Here is a 15,711-nt window from a genome sequence, read left to right on the forward strand (position 1 = left end):
ACTGGTAGACGAGAATGACCATGAATGGAAGGTAAATCAGTTGTGTTTGCGGATGATACTGTAATGGTTGCAAACACGGAAGAGAAGTTTGGCCGATTAGTGACAGAATTTGGAAGGGTGTGTGAGAGAAGGAAGTTGAGAGTTAATGTGGGTAAGAGTAAGGTTATGAGATGTACGAGGAAGGTGGTGCAAGGTTGAATGTCATGTTGAATGGAGAGCTACTTGAGTAAGTGGATCACTTTAAGTACTTAGGGTCTGTTGTTGCAGTAAATGGTGGAGTGGAAGCAGATGTACGTCAGTGAGTGAATGAAGGTTGCAAAGTTTTGGGGGCAGTTAAGGGGAGTAGTAAAAAATTTTAGGTTGGGCATGAATGTAAAGAGAGTTTTATATGAGAAAGTGATTGTACCAACTGTGATGTATGGATCGGAGTTGTGGGGAATGAAAGTGACGGAGAGACAGAAATTGAATAGTTTGAGATGAAGAGTCTCAGGAGTACGGCTGGTGTATCTTCGAGTAGATAGGGTTAGGAACGAAGTGGTGAGGGTGAGAACGAGTGTAAGAAATGAGTTAGCAGCTAGAGTGGATAGGAATGTGTTGAGGTGGTTTGGCCATGTTGAGAGAATGGAAAATGGCTGTCTGTTAAAGAAGGCGATGAACGCAAGAGTTGATGGGAGAAGTACAAGAGGAAGGCCAAGGTTTGGGTGGATGGATGGAGTGAAGAAAGCTCTGGGTGATAGGAGGATAGATGTGAGAGAGGCAAGAGAGCATGCTAGGAATAGGAATGAATGGCGAGCGATTGTGACGCAGTTCCCGTAGGACCTGCTGCTTCCTCCGGTGCTTTAGATGACCGCGGAGGTAGTAGAAGTAGGGGGATTCAGCGTTATGAAGCTTCATCTGTGGTGGATAACGGGGGGAGGGTGAGCTGTGGCACTCTAGCAGTACCAGCTGAACTTGGTTGAGTCCCTTGTCAGGCTGGGGAGGAACGTAGAAAGGAGAGGTCCCCTTTTATTTTTTTATTTTTGTTTCATTTGTTGATGTCGTCTACCCCCCAAAATTGGGGGAAGTGCCTTGGTATATGTATGTATGTATGTATGTATGTATACATTATATATATATATATATATATATATATATATATATATATATATATATATATATATATATATATATATATATATATATACAGTAGGGTCCCGAATTAAGCGTGTTCGAATTACACGATTCCTCTTTTCCGCGATCGCTATTTTTCAAAAATAAATTTTCTGTATCCGCGAGGCTGTTCAAAGTTCGCGAGTCAAGCACTACAAAATGTATCAAATCTATTGTCTTTTTAAGTATATTGGTAGCCCTAAATACGGTGATTTATAATAAATGTTACAAAACAATATTAACATTACATTTCATTAACATAATTTCATAATGAATAGCCTATTTAAGGATAAAATTCCACATCAACAATGAAATCAACTGTTAACTGTGCGAGTCCAGCTGACAAAATGTAAACAGAAATGTGGTTACGTTCTCGGCAATCTTTATCTTTCTCCAACCTTACGATAATTGTAATGGTAGTGTTAATGATGGTATATTAAAGCATTATTTTTGTTTAGTACAGTATATTTAAAAGCCTTTTTTTTCCCTCTGGGCGTTCAAGGTTTTCACGAGTAGACTGGGTTCGTTTATCGGCAGTGAATAGCCTAAACTTCGGTAACGAGTCGTCAATATTTTGTCATATTTTAAACAGTATACATTTGATTTGCAAACATTGGTTTTGTAGAGTAGACGGTAAAATAAAATCTAGAGAGAGAGAGAGAGAGAGAGAGAGAGAGAGAGATTTGATGGCAGAAATCCCTCTCTCTCTCTCTCTCTCCCTCTCTCTCTCTCTCTCCGTAAGAAATAAAACCATAGTTCACATATGGCAACTTGAGTTTAAGAATGAAATTAACATGAATATTGTTAGTTGTGGCGATCAATTCCTCGCTTCAGGGGGTACACGAAACAAAAACACGACATTCAATTATAACAGCTGATTCTCTCTCTCTCTCTCTGTCTCTCTCTCTCTCTCTCTCTCTCTCTCTCTCTCTCTCTCTCTCTCTCTCTCTCTCTCTCTCTCTCTCTCTCTCGTTATACAATACTTACAAATAGATGAAGAAACCAAAATCGGTTTTCTTGAAGTGTCAATTAAATACAAAACGAAAAAATTATACCGTGTATACATCCATTTCAATCATAGCTTAAAATACGGTAACCGATTTCGTCCGCAAACCACTATTTTTTAGGAAACACCATTCTATTCCAGAAAATTTTTACTCTTTAAATGTCAATTGCGCTATAATAAAACATGTAGGCTACTTATGTTGTTAAATTTCGGGTGTGTTTTAAAAATCGAGTATTGCTAACTTATTTTTGTTTTACTTTTGGCTGTGATCACATCAGCTGATGTCTAGCTTCTGCGCGAATACAATAACAAAGAATTGTTTACACCATTTCTTAACTTATTCAAACCATCTATACAGTTAATATTACATAAACACCAATGTGTTATAACCTATCATATTTATTGTTTAGTATTTTAAAACCATCTCTCTCTCTCTCTCTCTCTCTCTCTCTCTCTCTCTCTCTCTCTCTCTCTCTCTCTCTCTCTCTCACATCGAACGTTATAGCGGTAACCTAATTGTTCGGCGACTTTAAAAATAGGCCTAGTACTTTCTTCTTTTACCTTTTTTGCATATGGATCCATAATTGAGGTGGGTACAAGTTGACTTATAACTGAAGTTAGGAAAAGTATTTTGGATATGTAAAGGACAATTATCTTTCGTAACAGTTTAGAATTATCGTAAGTTATCACTCTGTCATTAGCGGCAGTTTGCTATTGTGGATTAAACGCATAAGGAAAAAAAAATTTCCAGCTTTGCTACGAATTTAGGAATTTATATGGATACGGTAAGTAAAATATTTGTAATAACATAATGTTTACTAAATGTTTGTAATATCATTAGTTATGACTTAGATCATGTGTGTTTAATGCATTCGTTTGTTTATTATGATCGAAGATGGAGCGTAAACAAATGGAAGGTTTCCGTTTCAGGCGGCATCATAAAGAAAAACATTTCATAAATGGCATTCATTTCATTTATTTGAAAGTTCTAATAAAAAATAATTAGAACATTGGTAATAACAAATTCAACATATAATCTATACTTGGTAAAATTGCTGTCAATTCAAAAACACAGATGTATAAATGCGTCTGTTTCTTCGTTGTGATCAGAGATAAATGTAAACAAAACATTGGTTGTCGTTTTCTATTGTGCTTTTTAGCGTGTTTAGGAAACGCATGATATAAAATCGCCTTTATTTTGATAATTCTGGATTTTCAATCATACAACAAGCTAGTCTATAGAGTGATGGTTTTGCTATTCACCAGTTGTATTATACAATAGATATGACAAACATTAAAATTTGTCTGTATTTTGGGTTGTGTTATAACGGGAAATATATGGTGTTTACACCTATCCTGGTTGTAATTTTAACCATTTTTCAAGTTATTAGAACTTTAAAGTATATTAAATGTTTTATTTATTTACAAGAACAATTTGATATTATAAAGAAATACAGTATAGTACAAAGAAAGTATTGGAAATGGATAGTAAACACATTTGAATAGGCAAATTGCTGGTTGCCATGGCCGCAATGGAATTATTTCTGTTAGTTGTGTGTTTCGAAATTCGCGATTTTCCATTTACACGAGGTCATTAATCGACCAAATTCTCGCATAATTCGGGACCCTACTGTATATATATATATATATATATATATATATATATATATATATATATATATATATATATATATATATATATATATATATATATCTATCTATCTATCTATCTATCTATATATATATATATATATATATATATATATATATATATATATATATATATATATATATATATATATATATATATATATATATATATATATATGCACACGTGTGTATGTGTGTGGCGACTCCGGCACTCTGGCACAGCCCGAGTATCATATTTTCTAAAATTAAGTTGTATGTCAATATAACTTGGAATTAGAATTTGTCCTCACACCAAATGGTGTCTCATTTATATTTCATTTAATCAGATGCTAAACTTAATCACAAATTAAAAAAAAAAAATCATAACAGTTTTCGATATAACAATATAAAAGTAATTGACAATCACATTAGGCCAATGGTCATGCACTCGGTGATTCCTGATGCCAATGAATGAACACTCGATATCACACATTGAGAACCATGTTTCTACAGGGAAATTTTTTTTTTTTTTTTTTAATAAACAATTATTGAACTAACATGGACCCTTCACTAAGGAAATGCCTTCTGTGGTTCTACAGTTAATGACCTTATACTTATTATCAGATAGAGAGGATGACAATAATTGGAATAAAATATACTAACTGGCAACCACACTAATTTCTAACAAAGTACGTATGATGAATTTTGCAATTTGTTGCATCAGTTTTGGTGCCTACTGTACATTAAAACAAAAAACATCATCATCATCACTCATACTATCTGCTATTTTTATATCACTAAATGATCAAGTGGAATTATACAGAATACATATCAATCTATCAATAACATGAAATAATTCAACATCTTACTTGATTACTTATCAAAATAGTATGGTAACATAGAGACATTTGATATTACACCTTAAACCCTTATCCAGCTTTTTCTATAACTCTCCAGCCTAAGCAAACTAGAAATGAAATAAAGGTAAAACAAAACACCTCAAACAAAAACGACCCCAAAAAAGAGAAAAAAAAAACACTTACCGAATATGATGACACAAGGATGCAAATCTTGTAAGGGCTGCTCTCAAGCTTCTAACAGATCCATTCTTTTTTATTTCTTTATATAATTCAACTTGAATCTTTCCCAGCTGGGTTTCAGAAAGACTCTAGGCAAAGAAAAAAGGAACTTGACAATAAACTTTTTATTAACTGCTGAAACAATAGTATTTTATTATTGCAAATAGGTCATCTGGAGAAAACATTCAAGGCACTGAAGAGAGTTAAGAAAGGAAATGATGTGAGAGGAACAGTATAACTTTGGAAGTTAATGGGGCCTTGTGGAGAATGAAAAGTGGAAAGAGCCCAAAAAAAAACAGAAACAACAAGCAAATGAATGGCAATTGAAGGATTCGTAAATGATGAGTTGACCAGAATACTGTGCATAATAATCTAATGAAGGAAGGGATATGATCAGGCGAATTGATAAATTATAAAAGTATGAATGCTAAGAAAAAAGGATGTTAATACCAATATACAAAAGGAAAGGGGGTGCAATATTCTGAAAATTATGGAAAAAAAAAATCCTGAGCATGCTATTATAACACTATAGAAAGTGCTGATGGAAGGGCTGAGTAAAATTCAAAATTTATAACTGCAAGTTTAACTTTATTCCAGAAAAAATGAAGAACATAATCTCTCAAGTTACAATGAGTAACTTTAGAAAAGGAACAATGCACAGAGGAAAAGATTACAGATATCGCATATTTGTTGATCTAAGGAAAGCCTTTGACAGAATGCAGGAAAAGCATTTAGAAGCGTAAGAAACATTAAAAATGGTAGTAAAGATTGTCACAAGTGTATCAGATGAATTAAAAAGGCTAATTTTCATTATAAAGTTTATAATTTCAATACTAATCAATTTCAAGCACCAGCTTTCTGTAAGTAAAATTGGAAACCAGAGTTTTTTCCCAGATTTACACAGCATGCCCATAAGATTAGACTTCCTCATCTCTAAATATCAGTACTCTGACAGTATTAGAAGATATTTCCATACAAGTCAGTTTGTTTCGAAGCTTACTACATCATGGAAAGATGGGAGGGTCTCTACAAATACAGGATAAGTATTGAATCAATAAAGTTTGCTCATACCCAATATTCATATGCTGATTACCACATCTAGTTTCAGGGAAATACAATTGGGATACTATATTCGAATCCAATTGAATATAAACAAAGAATACAATATAAAGTAAATAGAATTTCTTGAAAGCTTTTGTCCGTAATCAAATATTCTACTAGGTGTAGGTCTAAAAAAAATGGGCATGAGTTCTCAGCAATGTTATATCTTTTCTTTACCATTACAGTATTTTCTTATAAAGTAGAGGAGGAGAGACAAAAGCCATTAGATATTTTGTAGAAGAGGAAATGGATAAAATTTTTAAGGGAAAATTAAAAATGATAGTGTTAAAGTAATTAAGATTTCAGGTTCAGAAAATGTGCCTTGCAAAGATGTGTTACATTACTATACTAAGACAATGAAAAATGTACATTGGCAGCCCATTAGATGGGCCCATTGGAAGGCAGAATTATTGCATTCGCAATGGGCACTCCCGGGACCTATAATTTCCACCCAGTGTGTCAAGCCAGGAAGCTGCAAACAGGTCGCCTTAATTCACACATCCATCAGTATAAGGATCCTTTCTACTTGAATAACAGGTAGGTGAAACCGCCTGAAGTGGAAGAACCAACGTCAAATTGATAATAAACAGTCATGGCACTTTTTCTTTGGGTGTTTACCAAAAGGTACTTCCAGTTAGCTCACAAACACTCTCTCTTTCCCTCAACAACATGTAAGTGCATCATTATGATTGCAAGAGAAATGATGCGGAGTCCCTACACAACTTTACAGGGGACAAAGAGGGAGTATTACCATATTGTGGCAGTACACAGAGTTACGTATTTCTATTTTTCATTGATTTAATTTTCACTCATTTCTGATGTTAATGGTTATAATTTGTTTACTAAATAACATTACAAATCTTTAAAAGTAAGTGTATATTTGTACTTATGGATCAGTGAAATGCATCGAGTGAATATATTTCTTAAGGTAAAAACTGATTTGGTTTACAAGAATTTTGGGTTGCATGCTCACTCCCAGAACGGAATAAACTCGTAAACTATGGCATTGCTATGCAAGGAATAGGTGAGGGTAGCTTCACTTCAGTTTAAGCTATATCCCTTACAGCATCTTAGGGACCTATAGTACAGCACAAATCATAAACAATGTGAATGTCTTTTTTTTTTCAAAAAAGGCAGTCAACATACAACTGCACCACCACTGACTTGCACTCACAAACTTCTTCAGATAGAAATTCTATAAGAAAAATATTAACTCTTCCCATATCAAGAGCCTTTACCTTTAGCAAAGGTAGAGAGGCCTCCAGATTACAAAGTACTTAACCTATCAACTTCTTTAGTAAGCACACAGCATTCATTGATATAGGAACTTGAAAACAGTTTCTTTCATAGTAAAACAGGATCTACCCAAACCAGCCTTCAGAGCTAGTATAGGCCATGGAAGCATCTCATTTGGGTCTTTCACCACAAGATAGGTTTTGGGCTGGAAAGTTTACATATCCAGGAGGACCTTTAGTTTTGAAATAGCTTTTTCCTCTTAACTTTGATTAACGAAATAAAATCACTTCATTAGAAATGAAACAGATGTTGTATGACATGGCTTGTGTCATGAATTATAAATTGAATTCATTAGGAGAGAGAGTGAGAGACATGAGAATGATATTGATTTCATTAACATGACAAATTTGGAAGTAATTTTCATCTTTCCAAACGATACAAACCTGGAGCTATTTATGGGGAATATTACTTTCGCGAAGCTGAAAGACGAGGCATAAGATTTTAGCGAGGGATAACCACTCCAACCGCTAGTTAGCAGGAGGGGTGGGGAGGGTAGCCAGCTAATCACTCACTCACACACCTGAGCTGAGCCCCCACTTTGCTTTTGGGCAGTACTTTCTTGGGGAGACAGGGCAGGGGGGCTAAGCTAATTTGTATAAATAGCTCCAAGTTTGTATCATAAGGAAAAATACAATTTTACTTCCAAATGTTTCAGTTGTTTTATCACTAGGCACAAACCCTTTGTTATTTATAGGGGATGACTTACCTCTTCGGAAGGAGGAAGTTCGTACCAACTGGGTTTTGGCATTTGGAGAACAGTACAGCGGAAGCATGCTGTTCAGAGATATTGCGAACAGGGATCTTACCCTGAGGTGGCTGTTTGGAGCTACACGGAGGAGAGAGGTTAGGTGAACTAACAGACGCAACCATTGATGAGCCAGTAGATCTTCCTGTCTGAGAAAGGGTGATGCCACTTCTCTCAGCCTGTGTACTCTTTTGTCTGATAGGAAGACTCTCTGTTGGACGGTGTCTATAATCATACAGAGGTATACCAATCTCTGCAAAGGAAGCAGTGATGACTTCCCACCATCATCATCTAATTCCAAAAAGCTGTGCTCCAATGAACAGCAGTGGGCATGCACAAATCCAGTGCCCATCAGTGGAGTCCCCAGGGAGGGGAGACCACGCAGGAGAAGGCTGTCTCTCCCACGGGCGGTAACCCTAATCAACCCCTTTTGCCTGTCAGCAAATCTACTCACGGACGTGAAGACTGCTGAACCGGAGCTGGCGAATGGAAGCTCTCCCTTGGAACGGAAGCTGCCCAAGACCTGGTGGAGGATAACTTTCCCTCAGAAAGAAAGGATGACTAACACCTGGAGGCAGACCTCCAGGCAGCTCACTCTGTTTCCCTTCTGTCTGAGCAAACTCAGCAAGATAAAACTTCAGGAACTGCCTTTGGGATGTAGCTAAAGCTACTCCTTGGGTTCATCCTGAAGGGATCCCCCGACAAGTCACTATGCGGAATGTTTGTCAGCAACTGCTCACGCCCACCAGCCAAAGAAGAGCCAACGTTAGGGCGAGCAAGTACTGAGGTCAAGATGGGCGAGTGCAAGTGAAACTCTTTCGGTTCTCAGCCCTGAGAACTGGAGTGGGGCATGCACGAATCCAGTGCCCTTTGGTGGAATCCTCAGGGGATGAGACCACTCAGAAGAAGGCTGTCTCTCCCATGGGCTGTAAGGATGATCAACCCCCTTTGCCCCTGTCAGCAAATTTACTCGCGGATGAGAAGATTGCTGAGTTATTGGCGAAGGGAAGCTGCCCAACACCTGGTGAAAGATGACTTTCCCTCGGAAAGGAAGGTTGTCCAACACCTGGAGGCAAACCCTTGGGCAGCTCACTCTGTTTCCCTTCTGTCTCAGCAAACTCAGCTAGAAGATAAACTTCATGAACTGCCCTTGAGACGTAGCTGAAGCTACTCCCTGGGTTCATCACGAAGGGATCACCGACGTCACTACGAGGAGAGTTTCTCAGCAACTGCTCACATCCGCCCGCCGGAGCAGAGCCAACGTTGGGGCGAGCAGGTGCTGAGGTCAAGACGGCCAAGTGCGCGTCAGATTCTTTTGGTTCTTGACCCACAGTCTCTCGAGGGGGAAAATGGGAATCAACCGCTGGGAAGGATGTCTGCTTCATTGCGCATCCAACCACAAGCCCTCCTGTAATCTTTCCTTGCACATGGAACCCGTGAGCCACAAAGGAGGCCAAACCAGACGAACAGCTTCATCAGAGAGTGACTCCCATACGGAGGTGGCTAGCGCTGCTTCGCTAGGGGAAGTAACGAACAGCACGTAGGGTTATCCCAGAGTCACATGCTCAACCAATCCCCCGGGTGAAGCTAACCGAGCAGTTAACATGGCGAGGTTTCTTCCCTTTCGAGGGTAACCCCGAGGGCGAAGTATCCCTTATAGCTTTCTTCCGTCGCCTATGAAACATCAGCCACTGGTAGGGCGACCCCTCCCAACACACCTGGAATGGGGAACCTTGTGTGCAGAAGTGACCCTTGCACGCAAGGCATAGATCGTGAAGATCTGTCTCCTCTGCCGACATGAAACTGCCGCAATGGCGCTCTTCATTGCCAGGACAAACCAGCATGATTTAGATCCCCATGGGCAGTCACACCTTGAAAAGAAAAAGATTAGAGGGAAATTTCTAGCTTCTTTGGCAAGTTATATTTTGGAAATTCTATTTGGTTTTAACGGGGGAGTAGGACGTATGTACTCCACCAAGCCGAAATAAAAAGTGACGGTTGTTTACTAGTGCTGGTGTTAGCAGGGTGGCTGGTCAAATGCCCACCACCCCTCCGCTAACTAGCGGAGGACTATTACACCTCGCAAAAGCTTTAACAACTGGTTTTAGCTATCGCCGAAAGAGCGTAAGGTTTGTATACAGTATAGGAACAATTGCATTTTCCCTAACTTTTCAATTAGAGAAAAATTTTGTGAGAGATTTGTATTTTCCCTAACTACAGTACAGTATTCAATCAGAAGATCTCCCATTGGGGATAGTAATTGTGTCTGGATCACAAGTTATGATCTCTTGAAAATCTCGAGAATACTTTTCAGGTATAGAGGATCTGTTCTCCGGTACCAGCCAAAGGTCTTGACTTTCTTTTAGGAATAAGCCTTTCCAGAGGAGTAGAAGTGGTTAGTTGGAAACCTCCTATCCTCAGAGGTGTAAATGACCAGAGTTCAGTATGGAATTTGTTAGTTCCTAGAATTATTGAAAACATTCTCTACTGGGAATTCTTCAATTCTAAGGTGAGAGAAAACATGATGTTGACCTAAATTCTATCAGCAACAATTGATAATTGTCAGCAAAAGAAACCAAGCTTGGTTATCTCGATCCACAATGAGGAGTAACTCAACGTCAATAGTAACAACTCCAGTAGTCTGCGAGATCTACTGGATAGACCTTCCAGCCATAATTACGAGTGAGAAGTGGAGAGCATATCCGTTCAAAAGCACCACATTCAGGTGTGTATGCATGGCCATGCCAGCACGCTTGAAGATAGACACACACACACTCCGAAGAGCTAGCATGCTCAGGTGAGAGCAAGCACTCAGGCGATAACATGCGCTCAGGTGAGAGTCCTGCGTTCAACCTTCTGTGTACTGTAACACTGTGCGCATTGAGACATATGTTGCTCATCAGCATAGGGATCCTTCAGTGGAGCACACTTTCCATAGGAGGAGCATTGAAGACATGCTAGCATTAAGCATGTCTCCTCCACAAGGGTAAGCAAGCTCACTTGTTAAGTACGCTCAAGTCATTACCAAGAAAGCCGATCGCAGACCCATTCTAGCAATCAGCATTCTAATCAAGTCAGGGAACACTGATTTAACAGCGCTCGCCAGGGCACATTTTGCTCTCAAGCTCCTCACTGGTAATTACCAGCCACCTATTTACATCTCATTATAAACGTTTCAATTGCCATGTTCTCCAGCTTTGCTATTGTGTCTTCTATATAAAGGACAAAGATTTGCATTTCTGCCAAAACAATTATGTAATTATTTTATGCAATAAAGTTTTAAGAAATATAAAGATATACTTAAAATCAAATAAAAAAAATAGAAAAAGCTTACCCGGATGACCCTGTTAAGAGCTTCATTTGCATTCATTCTAACATCTGGATCAGCATCAGCAGTTAACAAAAGCAAAGTTTCAATTCCAACTGACAAAAGTTTTTGAATATCTGCAGTTTTGGCTCCCACCAAGGCATCAGCAATTATTGTACAGGTGGCAGCTTTATCTTTACTGTTTAATACTTGGTCCTTTTTACTGAAATAAAAATCAATACCAAAACAGTAATCTTATAAAAAATACCACTGAATTACAAAAATTTAAATTATTTCTCATTAAAAAAATTTTTTATTAAAGTAATTTGTATTTTTCCTAACTATACAAACCTAAGTCTTTCAATAGGAGTACAATTTTAGCTTGGCAGGAACTCGGCTGCTAAAACTGGGTGATGGCTGGGAAGCACTGACCCCACTCGCCAGAACACAGACACATCACCCAAGGCATGCAGGTTGGCTGAAGTGGGAACTGAAACTTAAAGGACTCAGGTTTTAAAATTTGTGATGTTTTCTTACAAGAATACAAACCCTAGTCCTTTACTAGGAGACATATCCTTATGCGGGAGGAAGTCCTTATTACCATACTGGCTGGTTTAAAATCCTGGGGTGTCAAATTACTCGGACCTTGAGAGGTTACGTGTTGTCTCCTGCCACCTTGTAACTTTAAAGAATAGTTTTCAATAGTTTCTGTCTACGGACAAATGGTCATGGAATAACCTATACAGTACTACTGTATATCCTTTCAAGGATATACAGTAAATATAAAGAAATGGGTTCACTATAAAAACATCCTTTTCCTCCTAAGGAGGATGGGGGAGATACTTCATACTCTACCTCTTACCCTAGTCTAATGTAGCAACCATTATCTTAGATCAGTTGCTTCTTATCCCACTAGGAGCTAGGTACACTACACACCTGCTGAGCAGCTACCACAGGTCTCAGTGAAAACATGTCTAAAGACTTGTGGGTATACTCTGGCAGAGATTAGGCTGTAAAGGCTGTCTGCTACTTCCAGACTCTGACCTTTAGTAGCTGCGCCACTGACAGGGTCTTCTTAAAAATATTCCTTCTACAGCACCAATCAGAGAAAATAGTCCACTTTCCTTGAAAGATTGCTGAGGATATCCAGACATCTCCTTTGCAATGCCTTGCATAAAGTCTTCCTCTCAGAGAAAGCGAGAGAGAGATAGTGTGACGTGGAACATCTGCAGGTGGTATTGGCAAAGCAGATTAGGTCATATTGCACTTCTGTCAGGAGCTTCAGCAGGTCTGAGTACCACTCTGCTTGTTCCTATTTGGGAGCTATCAGGGTCAACCTCATATGAGGTGTAACCTGTTGATTACCCTTTGAATCAGGCAATATGGCTTAAAAGTATAAGCGTTGAAGCCGTCCCAATGATGTCGGAAGATAACCTTTATAGATGCTGCTGGGTCTGGGACTGGTGAACAGTACACTAGAAGCTTGTTGTTGAGATCTGTAGCAAACAGGTCCATTGAAAGAACCATAAATAGTCAGCAGCCTCTCCGATAATAAAGCATGAAGCACACACCGCTTTAACTACTTGAACTTGGTAACTGAGCTTGTTGGCAATTATATTCCTCTTGCCAGAATAAATCTTGTTGACATCTCCACTACGTTGTCCGGAACCAAGTAGTGTGCCCACCTTGCCAACACCCAGAGGTGCTGTGATGTAGTAGCTCCTTGCTGGTTGACATAAGCTTATCAGCACTACCAAATGACCCATCAGCTGCTGTTGAAATGACTCCAGGGCCAGAGTAACCGCTTTAATTTCTAAGATGCTGATGTGTAGGTGTCTTTCCTCCTCGGACTAACACCCTGAGGAAATCTTGGTCCTTGGGTGTACACCACACCCTTCCTTCGATGAGTCTGTGAATAGAAGCATGCCCAGAGAGACTCCTTTGTGTAGATTCTCGTCCCTCAGCCACCACACTAGATCCTCCTTTACTTCTATGATCATGCAATATTCTGTTCATAATGTTTAACATAAATAACTTAGTATTAACAGGCAAATGTTCTAATCATTGCACATGAATTTCCACCAGGTCCAGGGGCTGTATCATTGCAAGTAGCAAGTGCGGAATCAAATTCCTTTTCCGTAAAAGTAGCATTGTAAGATTCTTCCTTTTCTGTTATAAAATTTAGCATTTTCTATTCTTCAATACTTCTATATTGAAAACCAGGAACTGCTTTACACTTACATGATACATTGGAGAAATGGTCGACCAAGGCATTGCTAACGTTACATACTGACCATTCACCTTCAACACTGGTGGTGGGTTGGGGTTAATTTGCCTGCTATCTTTTTTACTTTCCTCCATACAGAAGACGGTGGTGTTCTATGGTTGACTGAAAAAACAGAAGATATCCAGACTGCCGCCTAGCTTCTTTCATTGCACTGTGGAACTGTGCTCTACATTTCTTAAATATAATTAAATTCTCCTCTGAACAGTGTATATGCAATCGAGTTAAAGATTATTTATGCAGTGAAGGGAAGGCTAGAGCATCCTTATGGCCATTTCATTAGCATTGTCAGCAATTTTCTCCATCTCACCAAAGGTGAAAACCAGGAAATAACTTCTTGCCCGAGAGTAATATCACAAACGTCGTTGTCCTTCTCCGTCAATGGCAGAGGAATTAGAGAGAGAAGGGTAAGAAGTTTGGCTACCGGAGAAAGAACGAAGCGCACTCAAAGACTTCCTTGACTTCTTGATTGATTGATTGAAAGTTTTCTGGCATCCTGACATCTAAGGTCGTTGACGCAGATAGCATTTATTATACAGTATATGAAAAATAAAAGAGAATTCAATTAAAACCATAAAAGTTAAGAAGTCATTATAATAATTAAATAGTTTTCAGAAGACCTGCTTCTGAAATAAATCTAAAAATTACGCTCGCATAGTAGGACACATCATGTCCAAGACTCTTGGCAAGGATGAACCTACCATCCTCATCTCGAGCCTCAAACAGATAACTATTTCTTAAGTTAGTAAAATTAGGGCATTCAGTCAACAAATGCCTCACTGTTAAAGATACTAAACAGTCCTCGCAATACGGTTGGTGTTTGTCCTTCAGCAGAAACTCGTGTGTCACCAATACGGAGACGACAAAGAGTCGTCTCCCATTTTCGGGGTATCATGTTATACCTCCAAGGTGATATGATATGTGTTAAGCTGGCCATACACTATACAACTTGTTGTACAACTTGGTTGGGTTGTATGAAATGTTGGACAGTGTATGGGCAGGTTGTACAACAAGATTTTGGTTGGTTGGTTTGGTTGGAGAGAATCAAAGCAGCTTTGATTTTAAGGGGGCGTGGCCTAATGTTGTACAACCTTTTGACAGTGTGTGCGCTTGTTGTAAAACTTCACAACCAACATCAGTTGGAAGCCTAGTTTGACTGCGAGTAGTCCTTGCTTTAAAGACACGTTCTTTTGGAAATAGCTGTTTTATAAAAGTGTTAAATAGACGTGATGGCAAATATAAATGACACTGAACAGTGGAGAAGTTTCATTGATACATACAGAAGTTTACCTGCAATTTGGAAAGTGAAAAGCGAAGAATATAAAGATAAAAACAAACGAAATAAAGCATGGGAAGTACTGTTGAATAACCTTAAGGAAATAGTTAGCAATGCCACTCTAGATGATTTAAAAAAAAAAAAAAACAATATGAGAACTTGTTATAGGAGGGAATTGAAAAAGAAGGAAAAGTCTGGAAAGCCTGGTGCGGGCGGTGATGACATGTACGAACCAAGTTTATGGTATTTCGATTTGCTGCATGATTTTTTTGGAGATCAAGAAATCCAGATACCTGGAGATAGTAATTTGGATGAGAGCGATGACCAGGGAATTGGAAAGTACAGCAGGTACCAAGAGAAAAATGCGGACTACTCATGATACAACTAAAGATCACTATTTGCAAAAAGCCGTCGAACATTTAGATTTCATAAAAGAGCAGAAACTCACGAAGCTGCAATCTATGCGGATAGCTGGGCGGTATCCTACAGAAAGCTGAACGAGACACAAAAGTTGTATGCAAAAAAAGCTATTGATGAGATTCTTATAATGGGCCAATTAAACCAGTTAACATTGGATTCTGTGTCACTATCGTCCAGTAGGTCAAGTACTCGTGCATCAACCCCATTGACATTTCCAACCCAACCTGTATGCACTTATCATTTATCCAATGAAAATGTCTCGACTGACATAAGCCAAGGGAGTCAATATACTATAACTGAACTTCTTCAAGACCCGAATTATTCTTTAAACTAGTTGTAGAATACCTATATTAAACTTCAAGGATAAAAATACATTCATTTGGTACAGTAGTTTATTTTTAGTTTGCATTATTTAAAGG

General features: G+C 38.5%; 2 protein-coding genes across 2 annotated transcripts in view; one reads left to right on the plus strand and one right to left on the minus strand.

The window, feature by feature from the left end:
• The window catches only part of LOC137645505 (huntingtin-like), an 86,107-nt gene extending 81,848 nt beyond the window's left edge, over window positions 1-4,259 (plus strand). The window contains exon 5 of the mRNA XM_068378311.1: window positions 4,217-4,259. Within this exon, the coding sequence (XP_068234412.1) occupies window positions 4,217-4,259 (43 nt within the window). The remainder of the gene's footprint in view (window positions 1-4,216) is intronic.
• Window positions 4,260-4,517: 258 nt separating this feature from the next.
• LOC137645506 (huntingtin-like) overlaps window positions 4,518-15,711 on the minus strand; it is a 53,350-nt gene continuing 42,156 nt past the window's right edge. Inside the window, exons 3-5 of the mRNA XM_068378312.1 lie at window positions 11,340-11,535; window positions 4,828-4,952; window positions 4,518-4,581 (exon numbers count right to left, since the gene is read on the minus strand). Coding sequence (XP_068234413.1) covers window positions 4,518-4,581; window positions 4,828-4,952; window positions 11,340-11,535 — 385 coding nt within the window. The remainder of the gene's footprint in view (window positions 4,582-4,827; window positions 4,953-11,339; window positions 11,536-15,711) is intronic.

Source organism: Palaemon carinicauda, chromosome 8 (genome assembly GCF_036898095.1).
Source record: "Palaemon carinicauda isolate YSFRI2023 chromosome 8, ASM3689809v2, whole genome shotgun sequence".
Taxonomy (NCBI): Eukaryota; Metazoa; Arthropoda; class Malacostraca; order Decapoda; family Palaemonidae; genus Palaemon; species Palaemon carinicauda.